Source organism: Pseudorca crassidens, chromosome 6, assembly GCF_039906515.1.
Source record: "Pseudorca crassidens isolate mPseCra1 chromosome 6, mPseCra1.hap1, whole genome shotgun sequence".
NCBI classification, from domain to species: Eukaryota; Metazoa; Chordata; class Mammalia; order Artiodactyla; family Delphinidae; genus Pseudorca; species Pseudorca crassidens.
The window spans coordinates 51,277,624-51,291,033 of record NC_090301.1 but is presented as its reverse complement, the minus strand read 5'-3'; the positions used below and the strand labels follow the sequence as shown (position 1 = coordinate 51,291,033).

The following is a 13,410-nucleotide window of genomic DNA, read 5'->3' as shown; positions in this document are numbered from 1 at the left end:
CCACTTACTAGCTGGGTGCCCTTAGCAAAACAGCGTGACCACTTTGTGCCTCATTTTCTTCATCTGTAAGAAGGTAATAATAACTGAACACATCTCATAGAGATGCTATGATGAATAAATGAGCTAATATTTATAAGGTGCTTAGAGAGGTATGTAACTGTTAAATAAACAAGTATTCTACTTCTCCCTTGTAGTTTTTATTCCATTTTTAATAACAGCTATTTCAAAACTTCACTCTCTTTAATTCTCCAAAAAGCTCACTCTCCATCACTTCAACAGATGATCTGGCCTCATTCTCAGAGTACATATAGGACAGTAGGTGTGAATTCCTTTAAATTATCTTATCCTAGAAATATAACTACATTGGTGCATTTATATCTCTTTCCAATCTAAAAGAAAGAAATCACCTGCTAAAATTAAGTTTCCTCCCTTCAAATACCTAACCTTTTGTGTATATTTAACCTTTCTCTGTCTACTTGTTCCTTTCTTTAACCAGTAAACATGTTTTAATTCCCATGCATTCCCCTCAAAAAATAACCAAAAATCCTTCTTCAACTCTACATTTCCTTTTAGCTATTTTCCTATCTTCGTCTTTCTCTTCATCAGATGCCTACATTTCCTGTTTCTACCTTTACCTCTTTCATGACTATGTTACTCAGAAATGATAGTAATTGTAAGAAGGTCTAATATTAAAATCAAGTGGGAATAAACTTCAAGGGATCAAAACTTTAGAACTTGGCTTTTTCCCAACCTTAACCAGACATAGATATTCATGATCTTGAATGCTCGTATATTTATATAACGGCTTTCCTGCTCTTTTGTTCTACCATAACGAATTAATTGTTATCATTTGACTACCCCTGCTATTTCCTGTTTCCCTCTTCTAAAAAGAATTAGCCCTACAGACTCCCACTACAATCAAGGCTTCACTCTTCACCATTCCACCACAATTACTGTCAAGGTCAGCAATAACATCTCGATTTCCAAATCCAGAGGTCAATTCTCAGTGTTCATCTTAATCAACTTCTCAGGAAGTTGGTAGAATTTACCATTTCCTCTTCTTTAAAACCTTTTTTTTTTCAGTTGCCTTCTGGATACCACTTTCAGTTCTCTTCCTACCTTGCTAGTTGATCTCTCTTAGCCTCCTCTGATGGATGCTTCTCAATTATCTGCCTCTAAAATGTGAAGTACCCCAAGACACTATCCTTAGATAGCTCTTCTTAACATTCTTCACCAATTCCCCCATGGTGGCCCCAGCTAATTTTTGAGCTTTAGATACCACCTATATGCTGATGACTCCTAAACTTATGTGCTAGTCCACATTTTCCCCTTGAACTCTATACTCATATATCCAAATGCTTACTCAATATATACACTTAGATGTCTAACAGGCTTTTCAAACTTAACACACTGAACAAACTTTTATTTCTCCCAGAACTCCTCCACCTTTAATCTTCTTCATTTCAGTCAGAGACAGTGTATGAACTTAATAGTTTATACTGGTAAAAGAATGAAAGCCGGTGAAGGAGACTGGGAAGTAGTAAAATGTAAGATCAAGAAAGAAATGTGAGGCATAATCAATCCTGACAAGAGCTATAAAGATACCTATAAAATTAGAGCTGAAAGGATCCACTAGACTTGACATTTTATAAGTCATTGATGACTACTGCCTTAATAGGCTTAGAATAGCTTACTTGGGAAATAGGAGGAAGGCTGACCAGAATCATATAGAAAAAATGGCTGTCTGATATTAATGATGCCAAACACACACACACACACGCGCACACACACACACACCCTTACAATATTTAAGCCAAACTTTCATTCAGAGTTCCACCTTTGTACTGTAATTTCTCTCTTTTTTTTTTTTTTGATGTGGACCATTTTAAAAGTCTTTTTTGAATTTGTTACAATATTGCTTCTGTTTTACGTTTTGGTTTTTCAGCCACGAGGCACGTGGGATCTTAGCTCCCCGACCGGGGATTGAACCCATACCCCCTGCACTGGAAGGCAAAGTCTTAACCACTGGACCGCCAGGGAAGTCCCTGTATTGTATTTCTGACTGCTTGGGGCTACATCTCTTATATGTATTATAAGTACCTCATATCTAATATGTCCAATAATGAACTCAATTCCTTTCTTCTCTGTTCTCCTTACTCTCAAACAAATTAATGCCTAATCATTCTAAATTCTCTATCATGTTGAATGACACCAATACCTATCCATTACCTAAAGTACAAAGCAAACCTGGGGATCATTCTATTTCCTCCTCCCCACCCACTTCTAATCTGTCAAATCTGATTGCAGCCCTTATCTCCATTGGTCTAACTCAAGTTTTTATAAACCTCCGTCCTCCAACCCCTGCCACCAAACTAATAAGCCTCCTACCTGGTTCCCTTGCCTGAGGCTTTCCCATGCCCTATTCTTTCAACTGTATAGTTACAGTTATCTTTCAGTAAAGCACTTTAGTTAAAAAGTGCTGCTTCCAACTTCACACTGGCAGTAATACACTCCCTTAAAATAGCACACCAAGGCCTTTAAAATTTGGCTCTCACCTACCATTTCAACCTCAGTCTATGACAGTTCCTCACTTGCCTTAACATAATCAAACTGAAAAATACACTGCATGGGGTCAGACACATACTTCCCACACTTCTATATCTGGAATACCTAGAGCTTTCAAAGTTCAAATAAGTTTTTATGCTTAAATTGTAAATACAATTATTAAGATTTTTAAAAGTTTGAAAAATAAAAGAAAAAAATTTAGCCATAATATTGTCATTTAATAGAACATCTTTGTTTCCCTCCTAACGTTCCTCTCTGAAAATACATATTTGTAAACATATAATTTTGCTTAAGATTCTCACATATTTTATTTAGCTATTCCTTGTTATGTTGCAGAAAAGAAATATCAAAAATTATAAAATTTATTTTGATAAAAAGAAATAAATGGGGCTTCCCGGGTGGCGCAGTGGTTGAGAGTCCGCCTGCCGACGCAGGGGACACAGGTTCGTGCCCCGGTCCGCGAAGATCCCACATGCCGCGGAGCGGCTGGGCCCGTGAGCCATGGCCGCTGAGCCTGCGCGTTCAGAGCCTGTGCTCCGCAACGTGAGAGGCCACAACAGTGAGAGGCCCGCATACCACAAAAAAAAAAAAAAAAGAAATGAAAGAAAAAAGAGGAAAAAAAACAAGGGTGGGGACAGAATCGAGCCATGAATAAAGTTTAAGATGCATTCCATGATGACCTACTCATCCACCATGAGTGAGCCACACATTTGGCTTTCAATTTTCTAGCTGCCAATGTGAAAAGAGAAACTCTGTCAGTTATCTAACTCCCAGTGCCCGTGAGATTAACCAAAAATGTCCTGGTAATTTTAACTCTTCTTGGAACAAATATTGTGAAAAGATATTTCTCCTGAAGGGAATACAGGGGCGATATACTTAACAACCTGTGGGAAGATTCTTTATTGGAGATGGTACATCTCATTTCATGTCACTGCTCAAATCAAGAATCAGTATAGGCAGATGCCATTGCACAAATCATAGAGTAATTCTGTAAAAACCATCTTCTTGGAAATCATTTGATACTATCAAGGCACCCAGCTCTTTGCTGGTCTGCTTTAAATCATGAGTAAATATAATATATTGAAATACTCACATATCATATATGTTAGTCACAGTAGTGACTGAAGTTTATCCTTTAGAAAAACTTTCTGAATATTGTTTCTCTTCAAGATAGAGTTTAAAATAGTTCTTAGGTGAAATCTTAAAACGTCATGTCCCATACTGGGCAGTTGAAGCTTGCTTGGAAGACCAGATTTTAGGTTGAGAAGCAAAAACTCCCTCTTTTTGATCAGGAACATTGTTCCCTTTGAGAAAGTCCTCTGAGTGCAAGAATGTGGCTGGGCCAGGGATGTTACAGTCTTGGGCTTTTGCATCTAATAAAGAACAGAATGTTATCCTAGAAGGACTCAAACATAACCTGAATAACATACTTGTTTGCAGAGATTCTCACTGTCTCCAACCTTGAGTCCTCTCCAGAAATATGCATAGGTGGAGCTACAGATTTTGGGCCAGAAGTATCAACTTTACTTCTGTAATATTACATGCTAGTAAGAAACCTGAATACTCAAATCTTTGTTTTTACATTCTCTGAGTTTTTCAGAAGATTTGGTGAGATAAAAACAATTTTTCTACCTTTGCCTTTGTGTTTGCAGGACTGTTGAGTTATGGATTCTCGTCCCTCAATAATTCTGTCACTAAGATGGCTGACCTTAGGCAGGCTTCTTAAAATTTCTGAGCTTAGTTCTCCTCCCTTGTGAAATGAGGGAGTCTTAGTAGGTAATCGCCTCCCTTGAATTCCCTCTGCCCATCAGCTGTAAGTGGAGAATCCCCTCAGTTTGATGACAGTAAGTGGTTGCTAATGTTTCTCTAACAGCGGACCTGGAGTATCTAAGACAGTCACACATCTTGGCTAAGAGCATGGGCTTTGCAGGGGAAAAGTCCTGGTTCTACTCTGCCCCTTACTAGTATGTGGCCTGGGGCAAGTATTAACCTCTCTGAAGCTCAGTTTCCCTTCTGTAAAGTGAAAGTAATATAAGCTCTTATAGAGTTGTACTAAATGAGACAGTATAAATCCAGGTATAAATACTGTGTCTGGAACAAAGCAAGTGCTCAATCAAAACTATCCGTTTTTAATATCATTACCCTGGATCCACTGAAATAATCGCTCTTCTAACAGCATTTCTCCAAGTTGAATATCAGCACTAGTGTAATTACAGTGTTTAAAGGTTTTAATTACTGTGTTTAAAGGTTTTGAGGTGCCAACTTGAGTTGACTTGTTTTAGAAAAAAATTGGAAAGACGTAGGCTCAGGGAAATTTTTAAAAATTAAGCAAAACAACCTGTGTGCTGACCTTTACCCTGTAGTTCTTTTATTTAATAACCGTCTGTTAGCAAACACCACTTTAAGCTGTTTGATTAGTCCTAATGTAATCCAGGCCAAATATGCTACCTAATAGCAATAATAAACTTTTTCGCCTCAAAGAAATTTTAATGGCATTTGCTTTACTTTTCTGTTTGTTTTGAAACAAGATTGTGAAGAAGTTCTTAGCTTGGGGTTCCCATCAATAGATGTTTAGTCCTTTTAACTTTTGATCATATGTAGATTATATTTCAATACAACTAAGTACAATAAAATCATTCTTAGATAGCAGAGATAAGCTTTGAAGGCTAAGTACTTATTTTATAATTTTAAAGCAATTGTTTACCCACAAAAGAAAAGGAAAAAAATTCCCCCAAATGTGGGAAACCAGAGTTCTTTGCTGTGCTCTTAACTACAGCAGGAAATATGTGTTTGTTTATTATGACCCTAGTGCTTCCATAGCCAGATTAACATTCAAACACAGAGTTTTTATTCCTCTTAACCAACAATTGTCACCCTGACTGTGGAAACTGATAATTTGCAGGGAGTTCGAGAAGAATACTTGTATAATTACATCCACTAGAGCCTGGCTTGTACCCACAACTTGGCGATAAATTCTTTGTGAACAGAGAACACTTCTAAGAGTAGGTCCCCCTACAGGGTGTATTAATTAACATGCGGTAATGTGCTGGGTCAACCTTTGTCAAACATGACTTTCAAGGACTATCAAATTTTATAGCAAAAGAGTTCAGAATTACCATTATATGTTAAGGAAGTCTCCTTGTTGATTCTAGGTTTTTCCTCATTCATGAGATGTGAGCCTCAACTGATTTGTAACCGGTTGTGAAAGAGTAATCACTTGTATTGCTGCTAGAAAGTTCTCTGCAGGATAAAAGGTGAGTAATATATTTTATAGATAGATAAATAAGACTCTACACTGATGCTTAAGTCCTGAATACCTGCATGTTAAAACCCCAAATTTATCAAGCCATTGTAGAGACATATTAATTCAATTTTAAAAGTTCTTAGGGGGCTTCCCTGGTGGCGCAGTGGTTGAGAGTCCGCCTGCCGATGCAGGGAACACGGGTTCGTGCCCCAGTCTGGGAGGATCCCACATGCCATGGAGCGGCTGGGCCCGTGAGCCATGGCCGCTGGGCCTGCGCGTCCGGAGTCTATGCCCCGCAACAGGAGAGGCCACAACAGTGAGAGGCCCGTGTACCGCAAAAAAAAAAAAAAAAAAAAAGTTCTTAGGAACTAGCTTATTATTTTCTGTCTCTATAGCTGTTATTTCCTTCAATATTTTATTATTGGATTAACTCTCATAGAACATCACTTATTTTAAAAGCAATTTTAAAGGATTGCTTACTGAATTTATACACTTTATTTTCTTAATACACAACTTTCTAAAAATTGCTTATAATCATTATTTGTTTGCCAAAATGATTTAATCAGAGGAAAGAGATTATTAAGTGGATACATCTTATAGCTTCTGAATTAAGGGAGACACAAAGGGGGATTTAAAACTGTCACTAAGTTCTAAGGGATCGACTGGCCCTGCCCACCAATACAGTGCTGGTGGAAATTGAGTGTCCTTGTTTTGACGGCCTACCTGCTCAATCTTGTACTTTTTGGTTAGTGATGGTAAGGAAAGTTGGTGGAGCTGAATGTAAAGAATAGCCAAAAATGGTTTAGCAGAATCCTGTCTGAATCTGGCAGAAACCCTGCTTTCTCCCCATTTTGTCCACCCTCAAACTTGCCAAGCCTTGTTCACTTTGGCTTTATTTTAAAAATGCATTTCTGGTGAGTGAGGAAAGGTTTTGTACTGTGTTTTCAATGACTCACCCAAAATAACTCCATTGAACTTGTAAACGGTCCTGTACTGAATGCAGATTGTGTTTGTTCTGAGATGGGCATGAAGGGGCTGCAGAATGGAGATTAGAGAGGGGAAATGTGGTGGGATAGGCCAGTGCAGTTTATATTTATTCAGGTTCAGGAACACATCAGAATTACTTTTTAAAAAGACATTGTGTGTGTGTGTGTGTGTGTGTGTGTGTGTGTGTGTGTGTGTGGTGTGTTTTAAAAAAACATTTATGAGGTCTGTACCCTTTAAAGCTTTTAAAGATACATCGTATTACATAGATACGTGGTTCATCTAGTTACCAACCTTTTTTCTGATCCTCATAAAATGTGGAAGGGGAGATTTACATGTAAATATATAATGCCAAATATATGCATAGTGAAATCATTTTTTTACAGTTCTAAATGCCTTCAAATAGGAAGAATCATATAGGCAACATAAGAGCTAGAAATTAATCTTAAATTAGGAAAAAAACGTGTATCAATAAATTGATCATATAAAAGTAGTGTTAAAACTCGAAAATGCAATAATGACTCCCTCTTGTTTTGTTGTGTACCGCAGAAAAACGTTTTATATCAAGTGGCATAGATTGAGCATCTGATATCAATAAATATACCTTTTCCAAAGCTTTTATGATTCAAAATATCAGAGACCTTTAAAAACAATATTTTAGGACAGGACTGAAAAGAAAATGAAGAAAAGGACTGATCTAAACATGAGCATTAAAGCTTCACAGATGAATTAAAAACATTTTGGCTTTCCCATGTGTTACTATGTCCAGTTATAAGGATTTCAAAACCTCCTTTGAGTTGTTTCATGAATTTATGAAACAGACCAAATAAAGCTTATTCTGTTATATAATCTTGCTTCACCCATTGTTGATGAAGAATAGATGAGCCATTCTCACCTGTTGCTCAGAAACACCAGAGAATTGAGCCACTGAAAAGAAAACAAGCAGGCTAACAACGTTTTACCATGGAGAGGGTAAATTTAGCACTATGTGGCAAACTGAAGAAATTGTGATCTGGGAACGGTGAAATGAATGATAAACGACAAGTTTTAGCATGCACAAAATCAGAAAGTATATAAACTTACCCAGATTATGTAAATAATTTGCAAGGCAAAGTTCCAGTGGTATTAACACCTGCTTCTTCCGATGTGTACCTGGGAGAATGAAGGAAATCAAAATAGATGGTTTTGCTATGTTAATGCTTACTTATGAGGACAATGAACTAGTATAATAAGAGTTTTTGCTAATGTGGAAAAACCCAAAAGTATAGGTAATCGGTTTATAGACCTTAAATATTTAATTTTATTACTTTAAAATATACACAATAACCAGAAATATTTTAATGGTTAATAATGACAAAGAAATATATCAAAAAATCAGTCTAAGTCAGACTAACCACCTTTCCTCATAGTTCAATTACATGATTTGTAAATAAACCTTTGAAAGTTTTTGAAGAATTCATTCATTCAGTAACATTTCCCTTTTATCCTCTTTTATCCTATTGTAAATCATCCCACTGGTATCCCTGGAAATCTTAACAGTTATGTTGAGGGGGCCCAAAACATTACATGTCGAAATGAATTTTAGAAATGCTGGGTTAAGCAAAGTTAAACAGTTTTATTTTAAAAAAATAAATCTTGAAAACTTCGCAAGTCTTTAACATTCACTGCGACTGGGATGGGCTTGGGGGAGGTGAAAATATGCAGAGTTTACCAAACTTACTTTATACAGAATTCTTTCCTCCAGGCAATTCTATTATTAAGACAAAAGGGATCTGGGAGGTGTAAGGTAAATAGAATGGCAGATTAAATAAAAAGTGTAGCATTTTATATTTCAATTTGTTAAACTGCAGCACTATACCACTCTCTGATCAGATTCCTAATTACTAAGATTTTGATGCACAAAATAAAATTTTTAATTATGTAAAGACTAAAGAAACAATACCTTAACTAGAACCAAAATGCCTTAGCTTACCTAGTAGTAAATCTTGTTTTGTAATTTGGAGGCATGTGTTAAGGCCTAGAAAAGCAAAAAATAAGTAATTAATTAAACTGAGCATAATGTTTCACTTTTGATATATGCTTTTACCATTTAAAATTGCCTAATTTAACTAGTCTGTTTTCTGTCCTAGCCTGAATTTATGCCATTTAAAAAATTCAGCTGCATAAGCATGAAGACAGATGCCATTACTATAAGAATAATCCCCCCATATAAAATTAACTGATTTTTGTCTGCTGCGATATAATAATGCCTAGAGCTATACTGAGCAACCACTTTATTTCATATAATCCTCACATCACCTTGGGAAGGTAGTTATCATGATTGCAACTTCACAGATGAGGAATGTGATATCCAGAGATATTAGCTGTCTTACCCTAGGCCATACAACTAGAAAGAGACAGAAACTGATTTCAAACTTCAGTCTGACACCAAAGACCCTACTGTTCCCACTACATCATGCTGGATGGGATTATCCACGTCTAACATAAATGTATTTCTTCCTCCACCTTGTAGGCTTTAGTAACTCAGACATTATTCTTTATGTAGAACTTCTGCAACGTTGATTGGCAGTAGGTCTACAATACAGTACTTGTTTAGAAAAAAAAATCCTTGCAGAAGCAAGCAAACAACTAGACTCTCCTCAGGTGTAGTATGGCATTCATTTCTGAATAAATTAAATACCTTGGGCAGTTTTCTAAAATCTCAAAGTTGAGAATACAATTAAAACCCCTTACTTTTCAAAATAGCTTACTGTTTCAAGGATTTCCTTCTTTATTAGTTCTGTATCCTCAACATTTTACATTAAAATTATCATGTAGAAGAAAACATATGATTGTGCTAGTGGTGATTCAAGAATTGCTGTACTCTATTCTAATGTTACCTGCTGGCAATTTTTCCCACTTTCTTTATCATTTGACTTGGTGGTTTGGTTTTTAAATATAAAATGTGGTTCATTATTCTCAAAAATTCTTTATTGTCTTAAAGTATTTAAACAACAAAACTATGTAAAAGGTAATAGGCCATAGAGAAACAACATAAAGCAAGTAAATATTTTATCCATTTGCCAGTCCATTCTGAAGAATGTAAAGCATAGAAAATTTACCTCAAGAGAACTCAATGTTCCTTGTGGGATTAGCACTGTACTAAAAGTGTAAGGTGTGCAAGAAGAATATAGAATAACGTTCTTTAGTCTCCATTTACAGTCTGCCTAGGAAGTCAAACATACCCTCAGAAGCCAGTCATATTATTTACTGCACAGTTCAGTCCCAAAATAAATGAGACAGACATTCAGTTATATACCAGGGAATTGTGGAAAAGATGTGACCAGAGGTGGTGGAAAGATGTAGTCCAGGAAAAGTTCTGGATCAGCTGGATCTTGAAGATCATTAAGGTATTGGACAGAAAGAACAGGAATGAAATGAGAGGCTAGGATAGAGAGTTAGCAACAGCATGTGGAAATGATGGAACTGGGTAGGGTGGGGTCCATCAGGGCCCTGAATGAAACTGAAGACAGTATACTTTGTTCTCTGTGGCTTCTGACCAGCCCTTTCAGTGCCTTCTCTCCAGGTACCTCCCTCACTTGCTTTCCTGCTCACCTTTCCTACAGGCAGCTAGACACTGGCCTATTTTGAAGGACCATTAAACTGTTAGCTGCATTTTGCTATAGGACTCTTGAAGGCTGGAAAGCTTTTCAGATTCAAAGAAAAAATTTTTTAAGATTCAAAGAAAAAATAGTGAAATGGCAAGGCAATGAGATACCAGTATCCCTGTTCTAGCTCCCTCTCATATTTCACAGTATAAGGCCCAGAATGATATTATGATGGTTCTGGGAAGTTTGTCTGGATCTTGGATATGATGTTGAATAGGATTTTATAGTCTTTCTGCTAATAAGATTTTAAAAATAACAAAAGGGACTGCTCAAACTCATTTTTAAAATGTTCTAAACCTTTACATCATTTGTATCTTGTGGCACCAAAATCCAAGCAAGTATTTCTACTTTTTCCCGGCTGTTCCTTGCTCTATTTTCCTTCACCTCTCTATGTCTAATTTCAATGTGGAATTTCCAAATTAAATCTTTCATACATAACACGACCACAGTAAATAACTTTCTTAAGCGTGAAAGGAGCACTCCACGAAGCTTAGTCTTTTCCAGTTCTGATATTTTGACAAGAAATACCAATTACGCGCCTCTTTCTCCCATCTTTCTCCACCATTTCTTGGACAGAATTCTTTGGACTCCTCGAAGAATAACTTCCAGCGAGCCCAAGCAGACACTCAGTTTGGACGCAGTGAAGAAGGGCGTTGAGTGAAACTTGGCCTTTCCACATTGCTTCTGTTTTTGGGGTGAGAGGAGAAGTTAATAAGCAAAGATTACTAACCAACAAGGAACCAAATTTCGCCTGCTCCGCCGGCCGCGGCGGGGTACCGGGGATAGGGGACAGAGGGCGGGTGGCAGGGGACAGAGGGCGGGGGACAGTGGTCGGGCCTTCCCACTCTGCGCCCGCCGCGCCCCGCCCCGCGCGCCCCCGGCCGGAAGGGGGCGTGGAACGCCGCTAAGGGAGGGGCGCGCTGACGCGCGGCGGCCGGCCAGGCCCCTGGCGCGTCAGGCTGAGGCGGGAGGAGGGGCGGGGGCCGAGGGGAGGGCGGGGCGGGGCGGGGGCCGAGGGGAGGGCGGGGCGGGGGCCGAGGGGAGGGCGGGGCGGGGGCCGAGGGGAGGGCGGGGCGGGGAGCCGGTACTGGGGCCGTCCGGCGCTCGGCTCCCAGCCGCGCTCGCTCAAGCCGCTCGCGCTCCCGCGCCGCGCCCGGCCGGCTTCATGTGAAACGCTGGCCCTCCGCCCCCTCCCTCCCCTTCCTTCCCTCCCTTCCTCCCTCCCGTCCCCTCCTCCTCCTCCTCCTACCCCCGCGCCTGCTCCAGCTCCCCGGGGCCCCCAGCCCGGCCGGGCGCTGACCGCAGGGGCTGGGGTCCCAGCCGCCGCCTTGTCTCTCACAGGCTCCGGTTGGGGTTGCGGAGTCTCCGGTGCAGCCATGGACCGGCCCCTGGTGGCGTCGGCGGAGGCGGAGGAGGAACTGGAGTGGCAAGTGGCGAGTCGCAGGAGGAAGGCCTGGGCCAAGTGCCGCGGCTCCTGGCAGGCGTCGGAGACGGAGGACCTGTCCACAGAAGCTACGACGCAGGACGAGGACGAGGACGACGAGGAAGACCTCTCTGGAGCGAAGCTGCCGGCGGCCGCGGGGAGAGGTCCGTGCGCCCCGCGGGGCAGCGGCGGGCGGGGAGCTCAGGGAAGTTCGGGCGGGCGGGGAAAAGTCTCGTGCGCTTTGGGCGACTGCTGTGAGTTCTGGAAGATCGTCCTGGGCTCGAGAGGCCGAGGGGAGAGGGGACACTTCCGACCTTTAAACGTGCGTGCTTGGTAAGGCGTCTCCAGCGTCGAGACACCCAGGTGCTATCATTTCCCTTCAGATGGTCTCTAAGCCGTGTTGCTTAGGCTGCATTCTGCCCCGAGTAGATTTTCCTACCTGGGGGTATCCAGGGTGACCCCACGGTAGGAGTCCTCCTGGGGTCGGTAACGAGCTGTCCCCTCGCTCTGCCCCGCAGGAAACGTGCCCAACGAGAAGATCGCGATATGGCTCAAGGACTGCCGGTGAGTCCTCGGTTGCGCCGCTCGCGTCCCGGGGAAAGATCAGCGCTGATGGGACGCCTGGGCGGAGTGACTCGGGCCGCCGTCCTTGCGGGTCCCTTGGACCTCGTAAGCCATAAACCGGAAAGTGAGCCGGCGGATAGCTTCCTCCTTTAAGCGATTAGAAATGGAAGTGCTGTGACCGCCGATTATTTGGTGACCATGTTGACTTCACAGTTATTAGGACTTCAGCTCCGGTGCGTGATGTTAGCATCAGAGATCAGAAACCTGAAACAGATAATCATGCCATGTTATTATGCTTGCCCTGTTTCTATTTGAAAGGATTGTCACATTTCACACAGTATTTTATTTTGCTTTTGTTTTGACATGTGTATATCTGGCAGAAGAGTCATTTCCCTTTCAAATGTGTTTTAGATGAATGTAATTTACTTAACTACACTAACCGGGCTTTAACTTTATGTTGGTGCCTTAATTCTGTTTGGAGAACTGTTAAAACTAGCTAACTACTTTGTTCTAGCTTACTTCTTGGACATGAATTTGTCAGATGGCCCTGGAATTCACAGAAGGGAAATAGAGCTTTGAAGACATTCAGGCTGCATAAATCTGTTTAATTACATGCTTTGGTAGCTGGTACAGAAATGTTTGATAAAGTACAGAGGAGATTAATCGTATCTTACTACAGTAAAATGTACTTATTTCATATTTTAATTATTTTTTTCCAACTTATTTGCTACTTATAAAATCTCACATGAAGAATGTTGGCTTTTTAACTTTTGTTAAGATGTTTGCTTCTGTACATATTTTTTGCCATCTCAATTTGGGCTTTTCTTAATCTTTTGTCCAAGTACCAGAGTTTGAGAAGTCTTTTCTGGTGGGGAGAGAGAAATGATTCTTATATATGCCAGTTTATTTTTCTTTCTTAAAGACATAAAATATTGGCCATTACTCTGTTGCTATCCTGTTTTGGTGAATTGCCTGGAGCCTTA

The 13,410-nt window shown here is 40.2% G+C and overlaps 1 protein-coding gene and 1 long non-coding RNA gene across 8 annotated transcripts in view; both read left to right on the top strand.

The window, feature by feature from the left end:
* LOC137226452 (uncharacterized) overlaps positions 1 to 11,174 on the top strand; it is a 61,180-nt gene extending 50,006 nt beyond the window's left edge. The window contains exons 2-3 of the long non-coding RNA XR_010944356.1: positions 5,718 to 5,819; positions 11,017 to 11,174. This is a non-coding gene — a long non-coding RNA (uncharacterized lncRNA). The remainder of the gene's footprint in view (positions 1 to 5,717; positions 5,820 to 11,016) is intronic.
* A 642-nt stretch (positions 11,175 to 11,816) lies between these two features.
* Positions 11,817 to 13,410, top strand: part of ITPRID2 (ITPR interacting domain containing 2) — a 38,687-nt gene continuing 37,093 nt past the window's right edge. For 5 of the 7 annotated variants that reach the window (XM_067741326.1, XM_067741323.1, XM_067741324.1 and 2 more), the window contains exons 1-2: positions 11,817 to 12,027; positions 12,382 to 12,427. In XM_067741326.1, the coding sequence (XP_067597427.1) occupies positions 11,817 to 12,027; positions 12,382 to 12,427 (257 nt within the window). Of the gene's footprint in view, positions 12,028 to 12,114; positions 12,197 to 12,381; positions 12,428 to 12,482; positions 12,661 to 13,410 lie in introns of those variants that run through there. The other 2 variants (XM_067741328.1, XM_067741327.1) reach the window with 2 other exon arrangements.